This window comes from Oncorhynchus nerka, linkage group LG23 (genome assembly GCF_034236695.1).
Source record: "Oncorhynchus nerka isolate Pitt River linkage group LG23, Oner_Uvic_2.0, whole genome shotgun sequence".
In the NCBI taxonomy this organism is placed as follows: Eukaryota; Metazoa; Chordata; class Actinopteri; order Salmoniformes; family Salmonidae; genus Oncorhynchus; species Oncorhynchus nerka.
Genome location: NC_088418.1, coordinates 24675459 through 24696053, shown reverse-complemented (window position 1 = coordinate 24696053; position 20595 = coordinate 24675459). Strand labels below are relative to the sequence as shown.

Sequence of the window (20595 nt, the reverse complement as noted above, 5' to 3'; positions counted from 1 at the left end):
TTTGTAATGAAAGCTGTTCCATTTAGTTCCCCTTCCAAATGCTCAGGTCTAGCTTCTGGTGTGTGAGCAGCAATGCAGATGCAGGTGCTCTCGCCGACATTCCAACCCCTCCCTTTAGTTTGCCCTTCTCCTATCGTCCACCCCTCCCTTTAGTTTTCCCTTCTCCTATCGTCCACCCCTCCCTTTAGTTTGCCCTTCTCCTATCGTCAACCCCTCCCTTTAGTTTTCCCTTCTCCTATCGTCCACCCCTCCCTTTAGTTTGCCCTTCTCCTATCGTCCACCCCTCCCTTTAGTTTGCCCTTCTCCTATCGTCCACCCCTCCCTTTAGTTTGCCCTTCTCCTATCGTCCACCCCTCCCTTTAGTTTACCCTTCTCCTATCGTCCACCCCTCCCTTTAGTTTGCCCTTCTCCTATCGTCCACCCCTCCCTTTAGTTTGCCCTTTCTCCTATCGTCCACGTCCCTCCTTTAGTTTGCCCTTCTCCTATCGTCTCCTTTACCCCTCCCTTTAGTTTGCCCTTCTCCTATCGTCCACCCCTCCCTTTAGTTTGCCCTTCTCCTATCGTCCACCCCTCCCTTTAGTTTGCCCTTCTCCTATCGTCCACCCCTCCCTTTAGTTTGCCCTTCTCCTATCGTCCACCCCTCCCTTTAGTTTGCCCTTCTCCTATCGTCCACCCCTCCCTTTAGTTTGCCCTTCTCCTATCGTCCACCCCTCCCTTTAGTTTGCCCTTCTCCTATCGTCCACCCCTCCCTTTAGTTTGCCCTTCTCCTCGTCCACCCCTCCCTTTAGTTTGCCCTTCTCCTATCGTCCACCCCTCCCTTTAGTTTGCCCTTCTCCTATCGTCCACCCCTCCCTTTAGTTTGCCCTTCTCCTATCGTCCACCCCTCCCTTTAGTTTGCCCTTCTCCTATCGTCCACCCCTCCCTTTAGTTTGCCCTTCTCCTATCGTCAACCCCTCCCTTTAGTTTGCCCTTCTCCTATCGTCAACCCCTCCCTTTAGTTTGCCCTTCTCCTATCGTCCACCCCTCCCTTTAGTTTGCCCTTCTCTATCTCAACCCCTCCCTTTAGTTTGCCCTTCTCCTAACCCCTCCCTTTAGTTTGCCCTTCTCCTATCGTCCACCCCTCCCTTTAGTTTGCCCTTCTCCTATCGTCCACCCCTCCCTTTAGTTTGCCCTTCTCCTATCGTCCACCCCTCCCTTTAGTTTGCCCTTCTCCTATCGTCCACCCCTCCCTTTAGTTTGCCCTTCTCCTATCGTCCACCCCTCCCTTTTTGGATCTTCATGCCTCTTCCTTCTGTTACTCCCTTCATCCCAGATGTGATACTCTTCCCTCTGACTACCCCCTTCTGCAAATCTTATCCTCCTTTAATAGTATCCCTTTATTCATAACGTACCCTTCTCTCTCCCCAATATCACCCCCCCCTTTCCTTTAGCCCCCCCCCGTCCCCCGTCTCAACCGCTCAGAATTGATTTTCTTCTTCGTCACCCGTGTAGCTCCAGATCGTATGTTAAAACCCTCCCCAGGTTTAGGCAGCATCAGCGAGGCAGTTTAATATTCACCGTCAGCCAAATGCAAATGGGGTTCGATCAGCCCAGCATTGGTAGTAGCAGGCAGTGATCTAAGGTCATTTGAGAATGCTCAGCCTCACAGAGATATCGACATCCATGTCTGATTGGTAAAGATTTGTCTGACAAACGTGTGCGCACACACAGTTTGCATCCATTTTTCACTGGATGGGCGCAGACACACACTCACAGAGGACGTGCACTTGTTCACTAACACATGATCAGGAGGCTAACACATACACACACAGACTCATTCACCGTACACACGCTCAGCGTACCGATTTGCTGACTCATTTGGATGATATTCAAATGCTGACGGGAATCTGTTCTCTTCTCTGTGTGATGTGTGTCTTATAGGAGCAAGTCTGGTTTAGTTTGTCGGGGAGAATATGCAAATGTAGCGTGACATTTTTAACCAGGTCATAGCCAAGCTGACCCCCCCCCCCCCCCGCCTTCCTCTGGTTGTCTTCTTCTCTTTCTATCACGCTTTATTTTTCCTTCTCTCTTCCTCCTTTTGTCCCTTCTTTCTCTTTCTATCTCCTTCACTTTTCCTCTGTCTGCCTGCCTCTCTCCCTCCCTCTCCTTCAGGGAGAATTATAAGGGGGACACCACTGACAGTGTGTGTCGGATGAATGGTATTTTGAGTTGGGAAGCGCACCGCTGCCATTATATTACCACCAGTGTCTAACGTCTGCCGTATGGCCTGAATTAAGACCTGGCAAAGAAGATAAAACACCCCTGCCTGTGGAGCTGGAGCAGTGTGTGTGTGTGTGTGCGTGTGTGTGTGTTTTCACACATCTGTGCACTCTACATACTGTACATCAGCAGTTATGTCTAGCCTTTTGGCCCTGAGGCGTGGGACTTTCATCCTGTTAGTCTGCTGAACAGGGATGTTAAACTTTCCTTCGCTCTATTGGTCTTCGGGCTCGGTGTGAGTTGTTGATCCACACATACTGTCTCGACGTGACTGGGTGTAAATGTGTCGGAAGCGAGCTCTTGGCCCACAAGTTCAGAAGCGTATGGCTGAGTGAGTGTGTGAATGTGTTTGACTTCCTCCGTGTTTTTCATGCCGGCTGATCGGAGCCAGGGGGGGGGGGGGGGGGGGTAACTCATGCTCCGCTAAAGCCTCTCAGGGGGATCGCAGACTCCGAGAGGCCCACACACACTTACAAACACACATACACACGCACCTCATTGTCAGGTGACTGTGTTCAGGAAAAATCCCGTTCCTAGTCATTGTTCCTCCTTAATTGGAGAGATACACCAATACGGATCCCACTGCTGCCCCCATCTGTCAGTGTGCGCTGTGATTTATTAATGGCAGACAAATATAGAAAACGCTAGGCGAACTTTACCAAGCAAGCTTCAGTCAACTACAGTACATTTAACACCAATATTGCTGCAGGGATTCTCTGTGTTTCTGCTTCGCTTGAAGAGGGGATGAGGTTGACACCCTAAGCCCAGAGCGCTGTTTGTCACCTGTGACCTGACTGAAGCTCTCTTTGGGAGTGTTTAGTGTCCCCAGCAAGGCCATTTGGGATATTTAGTGGCTCCAGTGTGGTCGTTCTAGTGTTTTGAGACTTCAACGGAGTCGTGCTGACAGTGTTTAGTGCCCAGGGTGCATCTGTCTTCTGAGTTGACGAGCAGGATCTCACTGGAGGGAAAGACAAAGAGGAACAGATGCACCTTATCATCCCTGTCTCACACACACACACATTGGCTGTTCATCAGCTCCACACACACCCTCGCAACACACACACACACCCTCGCAACACACACACACACCCTCGCAATACACACTACAAACTCAGGCAAGCACCATGTCTCTTTTAGGTGGGTTGCTGGCTCTAAAGTGGTGCACTTTGCTTAAGTGTCATGGAGTGAAGGTTTTCCAGTTTAGGTCCTGATGATTAAACCATGAAGGAGGGTTATGGCTATGGGCTGCTTTGGAGATAAAGGTGGGTTCTCATTTTAAAAGGGTTTTGGTAGAATGGCTCTGAGAATCTGGGTCAGTGGAGAAGGTGGGCGAACACAGTGATTTAGTTTCTCTTATATTACTTTGTGTGTGTGTGTGTGTGTGTATTTAATAGCTTAATAATGCATTATTAATGACCAGTAAATGAGAAGTAAATTGTGTGCTGTTCCTGTTTAACAGAACTAAGTGATGGTGAGTCATTTACTGCATTGGTGATTCAGGACTTTTTTATTTAACCTTCATTAGGACATTAGGATTCCAACCTGGTTCTGCACAGTATGTAGTAAATAATTTAGTAACATTCATTGAATGAGTTCTGCATTGCTTGCTGTTTGTGGTTTTAGGCTGGGTTTCTGAATAGCACTATGTGGCAGGTAGCCTAGTGGTTAGAGCGTTGGACTAGGAACCGTAAAGGTTGCAAGATCGAATCCCCCCAGCTGACAAGGTAAAAATCTGTCGTTCTGCCCCTGAACAAGTCCGTTAACCCACTGTTTCTAGGCCGTCATTGAAAATAAGAATTTGTTCTTAACTGACTTGCCTAGTTAAATAAAGGTGAAAAAAGTGATATCTGAAGAAAAAGAAGGCTTTATTAATACATTTGATTTGATTATTCGTCTAACTAGCATTTAGCAGTAGGACTCTCTGACACTACACATGAAATAAGTTCAGCTCTCATTGTTTGGTGAGCATCAGGCCCAACTTTGGAAATGTTCTGGAATGGATAGCCTGAATAATTTAGAATGACTCTATACCAAACTCAATATACACATGTACCTCTATAAAGACATGACTATGGAACAAATAGCATCTTTATGTTTCATTATTAATTCAAACTATTGAGCAGTACAGTATTGACCAGTACTAATTAAGTCATGAAGGACAGAGGCTGGAGCTGAGCCGAGTACCTACATGTACTGTAACCACCTTGCTGGTTTAAATACACACGCATACACACACCGATGTCAATTAGGTCCAATCCGGTCTCCCTGGAAGGGAATTCTATCTAAAGCTCCATTCTCAAGACTTATCCTTTAATATCAATTATTTTCCCTGGCAGACTTCTCCTTCTTGTCAGGGGAGTTTTAGCAGTGGACCATGTTGACGCCAGAGTCTGAGGTCCTCGTGAGTAGTGATGGGATGGGATGTGATGCTAGCACACCCTGCTAGAGTGCTCCTACTGAGTTTCTCAGGGCTCGCCAGTCAAGTCGTCAGCTCTCACGCTAACGGGCTTTATTGTCTGCCTCCCTCTCTCACATTCCGAACTTCAAAGGCCGCGCTTAACGCTCACGTTAGAAGTGGCGGTCCCTCATGTCGGATGGAGAAGGCGGGGCAGAAGGATAAGTGTCTATCGGGAAATGTCTCCCGGGAACATTCAGGAGCACAAATGTCAGCGAGCGAGATGAAACGTGTCACTAAGAGGAGAGGCAGCAGGTGTTTTGGGAGAACAAACAGATGAAACACAGGCATCGTTTAGAAAACAAATCCCACAGAGAAGGAAAAAAAGACATTTGTGTATACATCAGCCCCAACCACGCACAAACACCTTCCTTTTATCTTAAGTCTTCTAAGAAAGACATTATTGAAGACGGGTGGAAACACCCTAATTTCCCTTCCCTCCCTGGAAACACCCTAATTTCCCATTCCTTACTTCCTAATGTCTCCCACCCACCCCTCGCTTCTGCTTTCGTCTCCCTCCTATCGCACGTACAGTATAATTACATTCACTGGGCTCGATCTCCGTGCTAAAATATGCTGTGATGCTTCCACGGGAGGGCCGGCAGCGCCTCTCGCGCTCACGCTGGTTATCGCCATGCCACAGGCCAACACTCGCTCATTGTTCAACCCCGGCATCGTAATGACTTAATACGCGTCTCACGGCATCCCGTTCTACTAAACTTCCCCACCACCATCCACCACCGCTCTACAGACTAACTATATTTCTGTTATTATTAAATTATTTACTTTAATATCCACAGACGGCTAAAATCCATTTGTATGTGATTTGTTTGTTTATATATTTCTTAGTCTCCTTGTTTTTCTTTCTTTAATTAGCGCTGTATTGATTTGCCAGGCTACGATTTCTTTCATTATGATTATGCTCCCCACAATGTCCGGATGTAATGAACCTGCACACAACAGCACCTAATGAATTACGGTTGGTTTGCTTTCGCTGCCTGTCTGGTGGAGTCTGTGGGGACTCTGACAACTGCTGCAGTACAGATGGATACAGTAGGAATGTGGCTTGCAATATTGCCTGTGTATCATCTTGGATTGAATTATTTCTCCATTGTATAGGTAAACGCGGATCGGTTGACTTTTTCTTTCCTTGTGGAGCTTTTGATTTATTTTCGATAGAATATTTTGTATTTTAAATCTCACCTTTATTTAAGAGGACGTTCATTTTCTTCCAGATTCATGCTACAATATGTGTCTTATCTAGTAATATTTAGTGATATTTTGGATTGAATTATTTCTCCATTGTCAGGTAAAGTGATGGTTGCACCAGTGGCTTTCCACTGGATGTCATTATTTTCGATAGACCAATTTTGTATTTTAAAGTCGCTCTGGATCATTTTCGTCTGCTACAAATGACTTAAATGTAATGTAATGTAAATGTGTTAGCTCAAGGTCCTACCAAAGCAGCAAACATCCAGGGTTCCGTGTACCATGTCACGTTAGCCCCCAGCTGTGCAGTTTACTGCTCACTTAGCAAACCTGGAGTCTCCATGATAACAGGAGCCTGTCACCCAGTCTCCCCACCGCATTCTCCTTCCCTCCTCCTCGGGCAAAACAGCTCTACTCAGCAAAGCTTTGCTCCTCAATGGCAAAATCGCGCGTTTATTTTGAGTGAAGAGAGGCGCCATGTGTACCTATCAAGGCAAGGCAGCGCTGAAATAATCTCCTCCACTTTTAGCACTGAACGGTTCAAGTTGACGTACGTCTTTACTCTCCAAAGGAAGCTGGAGGAACGGAGATTCTCTTTGTTTAAAGTTAGCACATTGAATGTCTTAGCCCCAGCTACGCTACATGGCTTTTCGGTTCTCTGTGCCTTCAAAAGTTTGCTTCAGCACTTTTGGAAGACATGGGGTTACTGCATAATGGTCGTGTTTCAACTTCTTAAAGCAGTTGAAGGTATTTAGCATGCCAATTCTAATTAACAATCAAATTATAGCTTTCTCTGTCAGATTCAAATAAATTCTAACTTCTCTCTCTCTCCTTCTCGCTCACTCCTTCTCTCTTTGTCTCTCTCTCTCTCTATCTTCCACCCTCCTCAGATGAGCAGCAAGCGTTCCAGCAGTTTCCGACGAGCCATCGCCAATGGCCGCCGCACACTGCAGCGGGAGATCCTATTGGACGAGACGGGCCTGGGCGTGTACAAGCGCTTTGTGCGCTACGTGGCCTATGAGATCCTGCCCTGCGAGACAGACCGGCGCTGGTACTTCCACCAGAACAGCTTGTGTCCCCCTCCTGTCTTCATGGCCATCATTACCATCATCCAGGTGAGAGGTCGAAAATGACTGAGCTGCTCATTGTTAAGACCTTATTGCGTTGGGACCCACCCGAAGATGTTAGTATTGACTTATGACCTTTAAAATAAGCAGTACAATGTTTCTGGCATAAAATATCTTTAGCTTGAGGAATGAGGAAATGGATGTGACCCAATAATGGGCACTGGGCAGTCTGGACACTGACTCACGCTTTGGTAAACAGTGGTTAAGGGTGCGTATATTGAATGCCAGACCTCGAAGGCAACACTGTCAAATTGGCTTTCATGTTCGGATTCTTGGATTCTTATCAGCAACTGATGTCGAACTGGGCAACCAAGCCAGTGGAATATTCTCTGGCCAGTTTAGTGATATTAATGGAACAATTTAGTGACGGGCAAAAAAAGAAAACCACCAGACCACTTTAGCCCGGGTGGCCATGACTTGAATAGGCAATGCTATAAAGCCTGCTGCTACTCAACGAAGCCACAGCACTTCCTCTTCGAACTCACTGTCATTCTGAAGAAAGCCAAGTACTGTAAGTGCTCGTAAATGCTTCACAATGGCAGGGAACGGTCTGTAATGAAAATTTGGCTTTCGATAAAGACTATTTCCCGTTCATTTAAATTCATTGAAATGATGATTAATTGATCTATGAAAAGGAGCTAATGGAATCGGACCAGCTGTGTGTGTCTCTCTCTCTATGTGCATCGCCTGTCGGTGCCAATTGAAGTCTTCAACCAACGCAAGGCAACAAAAAAATGAAAAGACAACATCCAGGGCATTTATTAGCTGAATCCCAATTGGCTCTCATAACAGAACTCTGTACTATGTGATATAAATGAGTGTCTGAATGAAGAGACGTGGGTGTGAACCCAGCGCGTGTGTCACCTCTCCCGTCAGATCGTTGTGTTCATGTGCTATGGCATCATGCTGAATAAGTGGGTACTGCAGACATACCAGCCAGACTTCATGAAGAGCTCCCTGGTGTACCACCCCAGACACCGCCTCCAGGTGTGGCGCTTCTTCAGCTACATGTTCATGCACGTTGGGTAAGAAACCACCCCACCTCATTCACACACACACACACACACACACACACACACACACACACACACACACGCAAAGCAAAGCAAAGCAAAGCATAATTGATACTGCATTGACAGATAATAGACGGGGGTTGATGGATAGACGGTGATAGATGACATCTGTAGATACCTTTGATGAAGTGTCTAGACCAAAGGAGCTGATTTAAAACACTATGCATTATTCCTTTGTCATTGAGACCAGTGTCCACAGTGTCCACTGTTCACTGTGTCTCTTAGGTTGGAACAGCTGGGGTTCAACGCTCTTCTCCAGCTGATGATCGGCGTTCCCTTGGAGATGGTCCATGGCATCCTACGCATCAGTCTGCTCTACATGGCTGGTGTAGTGGCAGGTGAGTGTCACTGTGTTAGTATCACATCAACCAATGACGCTATCGTGGGTTAATGTGTTAGCCATCGCTGTGTTAGCCATCGCTGTGTTGTACTGCGGATAGAACTCTATTTTGGTACTTTGGTGTTTTAGTTTTGTGTTGGTGTGATGTTGTGGTCCCTTTGTGTATTAGTCTGTTCCCCGTGGCTGATAAGTTAGCCATAAAGGGTAAGTGTGCACTACTGTTCTCATCCAACACAGTGGCTTGTATAAGTGTTTTAGTATGTGCACTTCAAAGATGACGTACTGTCGTGGTCTGTTTGATCCTTTTGATATATGAGACCGACCGGCTCGATTCGGTCTTATGTAGCAAAACTTGTATTGGTGTTTTCTACATTGGATAAAAGTAAAGACTCATTGAACATTGTATATCATACACTGCAGTTGAGGCCTAATGGGAAAGCAATTCTGCTTTGAAAGTTGATCAACTTGTAACCCCACATTTGAGAAAATGGCCCTTGAATGTATTGGTATCCCTACTGGAGAGCTCTTCTTTGTCTACACCCATTCAGCATGGTTCACACGCTCTTAAGCCTTAGCTCCACCTGCCTCTTTAAGGATTCACACGTGAGGCCATGTGCTAAACAGAGTGAGTCCGGTAGTGTACTAAACAACCAAAGATTTCAAGACTAAAGGCTGGTTTTTACTACGTCTATCCACATGTCTGTAGCTGTACGGTCGCAGTGACATCAGGAACTTTCTATTGTCGTCCGACATCAAACTTGTCGTTGTCTTTATGAATAAGTATAAACACAAAAATGACAGGCTGCATGACATTAGCAGCCTGGTGGTCCATAATAGCATAACTGGTGTATTTTAACACCAACGAACCCATCTGTTTAAAAATGAATTTAGTATATGTCAATCTAGCAAACCAGGCAATGTTTTGTTTTGTTTCTAGCGTGTTAGCTAGCTACAGTGCTGTGAAAAAGAATTTGCCCCTTTAAAATTTTCTCTACTTTTATTACAGAATGATCTTCAACCAAAACCTAATATTAGATAAATGGAACCTGAGTGAACAAATAACACATAATTACGTACTTATTTAATTTATTTCATGGACAAAGTTATGCAACACCCAATGCCTCCGTGAAAAAGTGAATTGCCCCTTCTACTCAATAACTGGTTGTGCCACCTTTATCTGCAATGACAGCAACTAAATGCTTCCTGTAGTTGTTGATCATTCCACTCTTGCACGCAGAACTGCTTTAACTCAGCAACTTTTGTGGGTTTTCCATGAACTACTCGTTTCAAGTCCTGCCACAACATTTCACTTGGGATTAAGTCTGGACTTTGACTAGGCCATTCCAAAATGTCAAATTTGTTGTTTTTTAGCCATTTTATGTAGACTTGATTGTGTGTTTTTGAACATTGTCTTGCTGCATGACCCAGTTGTACTTCAGCTTCAGCTCACAGACGGATGGCCTGATATTCTCCTGTAGAATTATCTGATACAGAGGAGAATTTATGGTTCCGTCTATTAAGGCAAGTCATCCAGGTCCTGAGGCAGCAAAGCATCCCCAAACCACCACACTACCACCATCATGCTTAAACGATGGTGGAAGATTCTTAATGTGAAATGCAGTGTTTGGTTTTTGCCAGGCATAATGGCATGAGAACCTCATACCAACGGTCAAGCATGGTGGCTGGATTTTCTCCATCTCCTTAGCTGTCATACTCTGCTTTCACTGGACATTCCACTGATTTCAAAACCGGGGTGCTCCAGAAAGCAGAGAGCAGTTCTTCGGTATATCTTTCAAAAAAGCAGCGTTAGAAGGATTAGCTACCTACACATACCAAGCAGCTCATGTTAGACAGAAGCATGCTCCATGGCAGACCAATCTGAATTAATCTCTCGGCATGTCCAGCCCATTCATTATCTCAGCCAATCATGGCTAGTGGGAAGTTTCCTGTCTTTTTCTGTGGCTAAACCAACTAGGCTCGTAATTTAACAATTTAATTCGTATTTACAGATGGCATACAAGTTTGTTATTAAGGCACATGAAAGTTCACATGTTCAGAAGGCATTTCTGCCAAAAAACGCATTTTGATTAAAAAAAATGTTTTTACGTTCAAATGCCTCTCCTGTGAAGTAGGATGTGCGACATATGCCTAGTTTCCTGAAATGAGTCACATATACTGAACAAAAACATAAAACGTAACATGTAAAGTGTTGGTCCCATGTTTCATGAGCTGAAAAAAAAAGATCCCAGAAATGTTCCATACGCACAAAAAAATTCCCTCAAATGTTGTGCACATCTATGTTAGTGAGTATTTCTCCTTTGCCAAGATAATCCATCCATCTGACAGGTGTGGCATATTAAAAAGGTGATTAAACAGCATGATCATTACACAGGTGCACCTTGTGCTGGGGATAATGAAAAGCCACTCTAAAATGTGCAGTTTTGTCACACAACACAATGCTACAGATGTCTCAATTTGAGGGAGCGTGCATTTCGCATGCTGACTACAGGAATGTCCACCAGAACTGTTGCCAAATAATTAAATGTTAATTTCTCTACCACAAGCCGCCTCCAACGTCGTTTTAGAGAATTTGGCAGTACGTCTAACCGGCCTCACAACCGCAGACCACGTGTAACCACGGCAGCCCAGGACCTCCAAATCCGTCTTCTTTACCTGCAGGATTGTCTGAGACCAGCCACCTGGACAGCTGATGAAACTGAGGAGTATTTCTGTCTACTACAAAGCTCTTTTCTGGGGAAAAAACATTCTGATTTGCATGGCCTGGCTCCTCAATGGGTGGGCCTGACTCCCAAGTGGGTGGGCCTATGCCCCTGCCCAGACATGTGAAATCCAAAGATTAGGGCCTAATGAATTTTAAATGGACTGATTTCCTTATATGAACTGAAATTGTTGCATGTTGGGTTTTAATCTTTGTTCAGTTACATAGCCTCTATGAGTCCAGGTCACGTAACTGTATACTTGAACCACTTTTGTTCAGAGCAGGAGCTGACTTACTTGAAGGACTGTTGACAACAAACTTCCTTTATTTCCGTCCTCCTCATTGGCAGTGTGGAGATTGAGGCCTATGAATCCACTTTGATTCTGATGATGTGGTTTCCGTTGCCATATCCCACCCCCACTACTGCAGAAATCGTATCGACTCTGACGCACAAAACTATTGTTTCCATAGCTCTTTTTCATCTACGTTCTGCATTATTTTGTTTTCTGACTTCAGAAGCCTAATTCCAATTTCGCGATATTCATTAATTTTGCTAGACCTGTATAATTTCACGGACTGTTTCTCAATTGTCTACTAAAAACATAAATTCTTTCACTACCCCAGTTTTCCTCCTAGCGTACAGATGTAGGATCTTAATTTGAGCCAGTTTGCTACAGCAGCAAAATAATCCATCAACAGGAAATATGAATTATTATGTGGGTTATAACTAATAGATATTTTTGTAGGGGTTGATATTTTTTGTAAGAGAAAATCAAAGTCTGTAATTTCAAAGTGAAAATTCTAAACTTCAGAAGCCTTTTTTAAACCTCAAATACACTGCATGTTTTATATTTCCTGCATTGCAGTAAAGTTCTCCAGCAACAGTGTGGTCAAATTAAGATCCTACATCTGTAAGCTTGACTAAACGTCGTTCAACTCCTTGTACTCCCTGAAAATGACGCACGCACGCACACACACACACACACACACACACACACACAGTACATGCTTATGAATTATTGGAGCTTTGATTAAAAAAAAAAAAAATGTATGATGACAGAATCGCAGAGAGGTGGAAAGAGAGAGAGAAAGCGAATGAGAGAAGCTGAGTAATGCAGGCTTCGTCTACCTGATATTGGCATAAGAGCAGACGGGATTCTGGGATTTGAGATGCAGTCAAAACAAGAAGGAGGAAAAGCAGTGCCAGACCTTTTTTGAAGCAGGTGGAGCAGTGCCCGGGGAGTTTGGGCTTCATAGGCTCAGCCGGGGCTCAAAATCACAGGTTCAGGTAGGGTTATAAGGGGGGCTAATGATGAGAGGTACACGTACTAACAGAGGAGTTGTGAGAGAGCGAGGATTGACTGGGGTCAATGGGGCCAACCGCCGCAGCTCTAGGCACAGGGGGAGGGTAATAAAGACACGGAGCCCCGAGCCCTCTTGCCTTCGGCTGACATTTCCATGAAAATAAGGTAGACATCAAACATGGAAGGGGGGGGGTGCTGACGCTCCGTCTGGAGTTTTAGTGCGGCTTATTTAATGGCAGACACGATATAGCAAGCCTTAAAGCTTTATGCTGTTGGAATACATTTTCTGTGATATGAAGTTTGAGTTTGGGCTGAGCAGCAGCCCCCATTAACATACCGTAGGCGATCGTAACAATACATTTTCTACTGTGCTTTCCATGGGTTATTCCAATATGTCTATCTTTTGAGTCTTCTTTGCATTCAAGTCTCTGTTTTTTCCCAGAAATCTCCTCTCTTTGATTGTTTGTGAATGATATAAAAGTTGCCTAGGGATACAGATTACTGGAACTCAGTTTGTAGCCTCATGTTTATATTCATGTTTTGTCTTGCTTATGAGTTCAATCGTGTCAGAATGTGTTTGTTTTTCTTGGAGAGCAGTAGACCTCACAGGGTTTAGTTGTGCTATGTGATTACATCCTCACAGACCTTCAGCAGGTAGTGTGTGTGTGTGTGTGTGTGTGTGTGTGTGTGTGTGTGTGTGTGTGTGTGTGTGTGTGTGTGTGTGTGTGTGTGTTCGCGCGCGGTACACAAGTTAAAGGAAGTCGATTATACACAGTAAACATATCAATCTATAGTTATTTTCAGGTTTCTCTTTTGAGTAAATATACCATCAGTTCTTCATTAAATTATGTGGAGGATGATGAAGCCTTGCTAATCCATGAAAGCTGCACTGCGTGCCTGTTTTCAGTATCCACCAGAACATAGCCTAATTAATTAATTATTGTAATAGAAGGTCACTGCACAAAGCCTTGTATTTCCAAGTGTAAATACGCTTATACTTTCATTAGTGTGTGTGCATTAGTGTGTGGGTGTTGACCGAAAAGCAGTGGACTTTGTAGGCCCATAGGGACCAGTGGCGGCTGGTGACCTGAACAATTTAGGAGGATGGGAGACCCACGTTATAGGCGCAGACCGCACGGAGACGACAAAGCCCGTTTCAAAATCGTTCAGGGTAAATTATTTTATAACCTTAAACACTTAACAAAGACATTTAGAGTAAAATATGATGGGGAATGGGAATGAGAGGCCTACTTACAGTTTGGAAGGGATCACAGCAGTGACTGAATGGGGGTATGAGGCATGAGTGGAGCTGTTCAGAGACTTGACTTCAGTGCAGGACAGGCTCATCGTGATTGGATGGTGCTGGAGAACAGCGCCACACTTCCACTGAGGGCAGGACAGGATTTAACTGGGAAGTCAAAATGCAAGAACACAACACAGTTAGACAAAAAAAGCTAAGAATGAGTTTGTCCAAGCCAGGATTAAAAACACATTGATGTGTATGTGTAATAATGTGATTGTGTTAGTGTATATGATTGACTCGACATAAAGTAATGAGAGAACATTGACAGGGTTTCTTACAGTGCTTGGAGAGGAAGGTCAGGTCATATCAGGAGAGAGTTGACACGTAGTGGAGTGGACATCCCTTCTTAATCAGGGAACGGGAGGGGACTGTAAATATAAATAGCAGATCCATTCCATTAGAGCAGCACCATCATAGGTTTGGGCAACACGTTTCTCCATGAAGTTAAACTCAGACATCTCAGACTTCACAAAGTAAAACATAGACTGCGCATCAAAGTAGCCAAATAAATGTTCCAGAATAAAGCCCTGATCGTCCACATAACAGACACTAACTAAGAACTGCGAGCGACAGCTGATGTCTGGGATTTCACCCATTTGCCATGCGAGAAAATGTGCTGCGCCAACCTCTCTTTTAATCTCACTTGCAATGGAAGCTATCAAATCATCCTGAATTGATTTTGACTGTAACAGAGACGCAGGTGCAGTCAGTGAGTTCAATAGGAACGACCAGAGTGAACACAGAACCATGAACATGAAAACAGGAAACAATACTACCTAATGGGTGATGCAACGGAGTGCTAGATAAAGGGGAAGTCATCAGGGAGTGATGGAGTCCAGGTGTGCTTCATGATGGGGTGCAGATGTGCGTAATGATGGTTGCCAGGTGTGCATAATGATGGGTTGCCAGGACCGGTGGTTAGTAGACCAGCAACATCGAGCTCTGGAGTGGGGGACTGGGAGTAGACGTGACATCGACATCCCAGAGAAGACAGTAGATACTTCCATGGCCCGAGCAGCCGCACACAAGCCTAAGATCACCATGCGTAATGCCAAGCGTCTGCTGGTGTGGTGTAAAGCTCACAGCCATTGGACTCTGGAGCAGTGGAAATGCGTTCTCTGGAGTGATGAATCATGCTTCACCATCTGGCAGTCTGACGGACGAATCTGGGTTTAGCGAATGCCAGGAGAACGCTACCAGCCCCAATGCATAGTGCCAAATGTAAAGTTTGGTGGAGGAGGAATAATGGTTTGGGGCTGTTTTTCATAGTTCGGGCTAGGCCCCTTAGTTCCAGTAAAGGGAAATCTTAACACTACAGCATACAATGACATTCTGGACGATTCAATGCTTCCTACAGTTTAGGGAAGTCCCTTTCCTGTTTCAGCATGACAATGCCCCTCATGCACAAAGCGAGGTCCAAACAGAAATGGTTGGTCGAGATTGGTGTGGAAGAACTTGACAGGGAGAGAGCCCTGACCTCAACCCCATCGAACACATTTGGGATGAATTTGAACGCCGACTGCAAGCCAGGCCTAATTGCCCAACATCAGTGCCTGACCACACTGATGCTCTTGTGGCTGAATGGAAGCAGCAATGTTGTGGCTTGTGGCTGAAGTCCCCGAAGCAATGTTCCAACATCTAGTGGAACGCCTTCCCAGAAGAGTGGAGGCTGTTATAGCAGCAAGGGGGGGGGGGGGGACCAACTCCATAGTAATGTCCATGATTTTGGAATGAGTTGTTCGACAAACAAGTGTCCATATACTTTTGGTCATGTAGTGTATGTGGAAGAATCCATACTGTATCTCCGATATCAACATATTCATTCAAACAACGACATGGCTTTGCAGTAATGCTGATTCTCAATTCGAATAATGGTTTCAATCCATCATTGAGTTCTCTCTTAATGGGTTTGATTCAGGAGCATTCTGTTGGGCATCCAGTTGTCATTGTGGTAAAAACCTGAGATGGGACTGAATCCATTTTTTTGTTTTCTCTGTTCTTCAGTTTTGTAGAAATTGCTATGATATTTCCACAAACCGCCTTGTATTTTTTTTGTGTGAAAATATTCACATTTCTTTGCAAGGGACCCGTGTGGGTTGACAAGTCATTGTCAATTTTGTCTCATAGTTCCATCATGTCATGGATACACATTAAATCGGTATTAAGGAGTCCACATTGTATTTCCCAAAGGGGAAATTTAAGGCATAGGAATTCGATGCGCCATGATATGAGATGGATTAGCTATCCTTTGTATTTGAAATAATTGTTTTATCAGAATACAATGTTAGAATCTTGGCCCTCTTTAATCTCTTCCCAGGAAGTTGATTTGTATGAGTGTTGTTGTGGATACCTGGTATGGCTGTCGTGTTACAGAGGATTCCGATCAGACAGTTATTTTCCCTTTTCTGAGGCCCAATGTGGGAAAACTTTAAGCCAAGCCTTTAGAGAGAGGGAAAGGGAGAACGAGAGCACAGTGGAAGAGTAGAGGGGAGGAGAGAAGAGGGTGCAGAGAACACAAGGCTAGATAAATCACCTCGGGTGCCAGGGAGAGGTGACTCAGGGCGTGACTCGGACACCCTGACACTGAGGCTCTGACTCCAGGTGGAAGGATATTTAATATTCACTGTGGTCTGATTTGAGAGAGAGGAGACACTCTTTTGGCTTATGTAGTTGTCAATATGGCTTTGCTTCTGCTAGTTGAGTCACTTGCTTTATTATACGTTTGGTTCTGGGAATTTATGAATGGTGTTCTACACTACACAGTACATTAGTAGTATAGCCTGTACTGTTTAACCTGTATTTTTTAAAATAAACCCTTGTGCTGCATTAAGCCCCTGGCCTTGTGTGTAGTTCTGTGGCTGTGAGCCCCTCGATGTAGTCTAGGGTAGTGTGAATCTACATCCAGGAAGCAGGCAGGGTGACCTTGGCGCGGTGCAGTGGGTGGCTGGTTGGTTCATTGGCTGCCGGTGTGATTATGGTAATCCCCCAGCCCTTCTCCATGGGGCCCTTCTCACCATCAACCCCACCACACAATGTGGCACCATCCAGGCTCACTTCCTCTCCCAGTCTTCCCCCTGCGGCCTCACTGGTAATGATACCAATGATAACGGATGGCTTTAGTGTTGTGTAAGTTGTTCAACCTCATCCGAGGATCCTGGAAGTGTGGGGGAGTCGCCCATCTCATGCTTGGTTGTAATGCAGCAACACCCTCCTGGGTGATGCACGGTGGCCATTTTGTGCCAGAATTGTTTCTGAAGTGTTGTGGTTGTCCCAAATAATTACTTTATATTCTATTTCTGTGGGTTGTTCAGTCTAGTCCAGTTACATTCTGTTTGTTTCCATTGGACACTGAACAGTGGCTCCATAACCTTGAGCAAAGCACAGGACTGTATTTCATGGATGTTTTCTTGGCAATCTTTAAAAAAATTGGAATCATTTTCTCCCAAGGTCATTTGTTGTGTCTGTTTGCTGAAAAGTAGCCGTGACTGAGAACGACATTGGTTGTGACCAGAATCTACACTCTCAGGAAAAAAGGAGCTATCTTCGGCTGTCCCTGTAGGAGAACCCTTTGAAGAACCCTTTTTGGTTCCAGGTAGAACCCTTCTCCCATGGGGACAACCGAATAACCTTTTTGGAACCATTTTTTTAAACAGTGTTTTCAAACACAACCAGTAGCCACTCATACTTATCAGCACAGGCATTCACACACACCCAGAGACACAAACAGTACAAGCAAACGCCATAGTATACACCACACTTACACTCTCATTTGCTTATGCCCCCCACCCGCCCCTCTTTCTATCTCTCTCAATCTCTCAGAAACACACAAACACACGTGTACACCACACCCAGAGGTGAGATGTGATTATATCTGGCCTCTGGCACCCGGTGCTGTGTTGAATGGTCTCTTCTCTCAGCAGCTCTGAGGATGTGACTGCTGGAGACTATTGATTTTTCTCGATGCCCCCTGTGCTTCCGGGAAACATAAATATTATCATATTTTTCCCAGCCTGACAAATTTGGACCGGGTAGAACGCTGCCTGTGATAGAATTAACCCAATCTCCGAGGAGACCAAGGGCAAGGTGTCTTTGGACCGGGTGTTTTAGCACAGCGCAAATGTTCTGCATTTTATATCTCTCTGTGGGATGATTTGAAGCGCAGCTCTCGCATCGCACTCATGTTGTTATTGCTGTTTTTGTTTTTATAGAGTAGCGTTTAAGGAACCCTCTGATTATGTGGAACTCCGTGTTTATACTGGGCTGTTTGTATATCGAGCTTAAATGTTGTCTTAAATGTTGTCTCTGTCTGGCTAATATGACCAAACATGCACTCACTGACACACACGCTCACACAAGCTCAAAACCACACGCAGATACACTCCCGCTCACACACATCCACCCCACACATCGACTCCATGACTGCTTCTACTGGACTCCTATTTATTATTACTACACAATGACTATGTATTATTACTCCACAATGACTATTTATTATTACTACACAATGACTATTTATTATTACGACACAATGACTATTTATTATTACTACACAATGACTATGTATTATTACTCCACAATGACTATTTATTATTACTACACAATGACTATTTATTATTACGACACAATGACTATTTATTATTACTACACAATGACTATGTATTATTACTACACAATGACTATATATTATTACTACACAATGACTATTTATTATTACTACACAATGACTATTTATTATTACTACACAATGACTATTTATTATTACTACACAATGACTATTTATTATTACTACACAATGACTATTTATTATTACTACACAATGACTTTATTATTACTACACAATGACTATATATTATTACTACACAATGACTATGTATTATTACTACACAATGACTATATATTATTACTACACAATGACTATTTATTATTACTACACAATGACTATGTATTATTACTACACAATGACTATTTATTATTACTACACAATGACTATATATTATTACTACACCATGACTATATATTATTACTACACAATGACTATTTATTATTACTACACAATGACTATTTATTATTACTACACAATGACTATATATTATTACTACACAATGACTATGTATTATTACTACACAATGACTATATATTATTACTACACAATGACTATTTATTATTACTACACAATGACTATATATTATTACTACACAATGACTATTTATTATTACAATGACTATTTATTATTACAATGACTATTTATTATTACTACACAATGACTATTTATTATTACTACACAATGACTATATATTATTACTACACAATGACTATTTATTATTACTACACAATGACTATATATTATTACTACACAAGGACTATTTATTATTACTACACAATGACTATTTATTATTACTACACAATGACTATTTATTATTACTACACAATGACTATTTATTATTACTACACAATGACTATTTATTATTACTACACAATGACTATTTATTATTACTACACAATGACTATTTATTATTACTACACAATGACTGTATTATTACTACACAATGACTATTTATTATTACTACACAATGACTATGTATTATTACTACACAATGACTATTTATTATTACTACACAATGACTATTTATTATTACTACACAATGACTATTTATTATTACTACACAATGACTATTTATTATTACTGCCCAATGACTATATATTATTACTACACAATGACTATTTATTATTACTACACAATGACTATTTATTATTACTACACAATGACTATTTATTATTACTACACAATGACTATATATTATTACTACACAATGACTATATATTATTACTACACAATGACTATATATTATTACTACACAATGACTTTTTATTATTACTACACAATTACTATTTATTATTACTACACAATGACTATATATTATTACTACACAATGACTATTTATTATTACTCCACAATGACTATTTATTATTACTACACAATGACTATTTATTATTACTACACAATGACTATTTATTATTACTACACAATGACTATTTATTATTACTACACAATGACTATTTATTATTACTACACAATGACTATATATTATTACTACACAATGACTATATATTATTACTACACAATGACTATATATTATTACTACACAATGACTTTTTATTATTACTACACAATTACTATTTATTATTACTACACAATGACTATATATTATTACTCCACAATGACTATTTATTATTACTACACAATGACTATTTATTATTACTACACAATGACTATTTATTATTACTACACAATGACTATATATTATTACTACACAATGACTTTTTATTATTACTACACAATGACTATTTATTATTACTACACAATGACTATATATTATTACTACACAATGACTTTTTATTATTACTACACAATGACTATTTATTATTACTACACAATGACTATATATTATTACTGCGCAACATATTTCACAACTCCCCGGCACATGTAAATATCCTACTTCGTCTGAGCGCCTTCTTGTGTTATATTTGAGCTACATTTGATCCTATTTTTATTAATGAGTTTATATTGTTATTATTCTTTAGACACTTACTTGCTTCCCTATTGTTGTTGCATTGTCTAGTGGTGAACCTGCAAGTAAGCATTTCGTTGCACTGTGTACTCCATGTGCATCATGTGTATACAGTATGACAGAAAACACACTTGGAACTTGATATGGGGACTCTGGTGGTTTGTTGTGACTGGATGTCTAGGTGTGTTTTGAAAGGACTCACTCCCTTGGTGACCTGGTATGTGTGAACTGGCGATG

At 42.5% G+C, this 20595-nt stretch overlaps 1 protein-coding gene across 2 annotated transcripts in view; it reads left to right on the top strand.

Moving 5' to 3' along the window:
* The window catches only part of rhbdl1 (rhomboid, veinlet-like 1 (Drosophila)), a 51237-nt gene that overhangs the window by 16033 nt on the left and 14609 nt on the right, over positions 1-20595 (top strand). The window contains exons 1-4 of one of the 2 annotated variants that reach the window (XM_029629430.2): positions 6160-6670; positions 6814-7038; positions 7927-8075; positions 8349-8461. In XM_029629430.2, the coding sequence (XP_029485290.1) occupies positions 6814-7038; positions 7927-8075; positions 8349-8461 (487 nt within the window). In that variant the 5' untranslated portion in view covers positions 6160-6670. Of the gene's footprint in view, positions 1-6159; positions 6671-6813; positions 7039-7926; positions 8076-8348; positions 8462-20595 lie in introns of those variants that run through there. The other variant, XM_029629429.2, reaches the window with a different exon arrangement.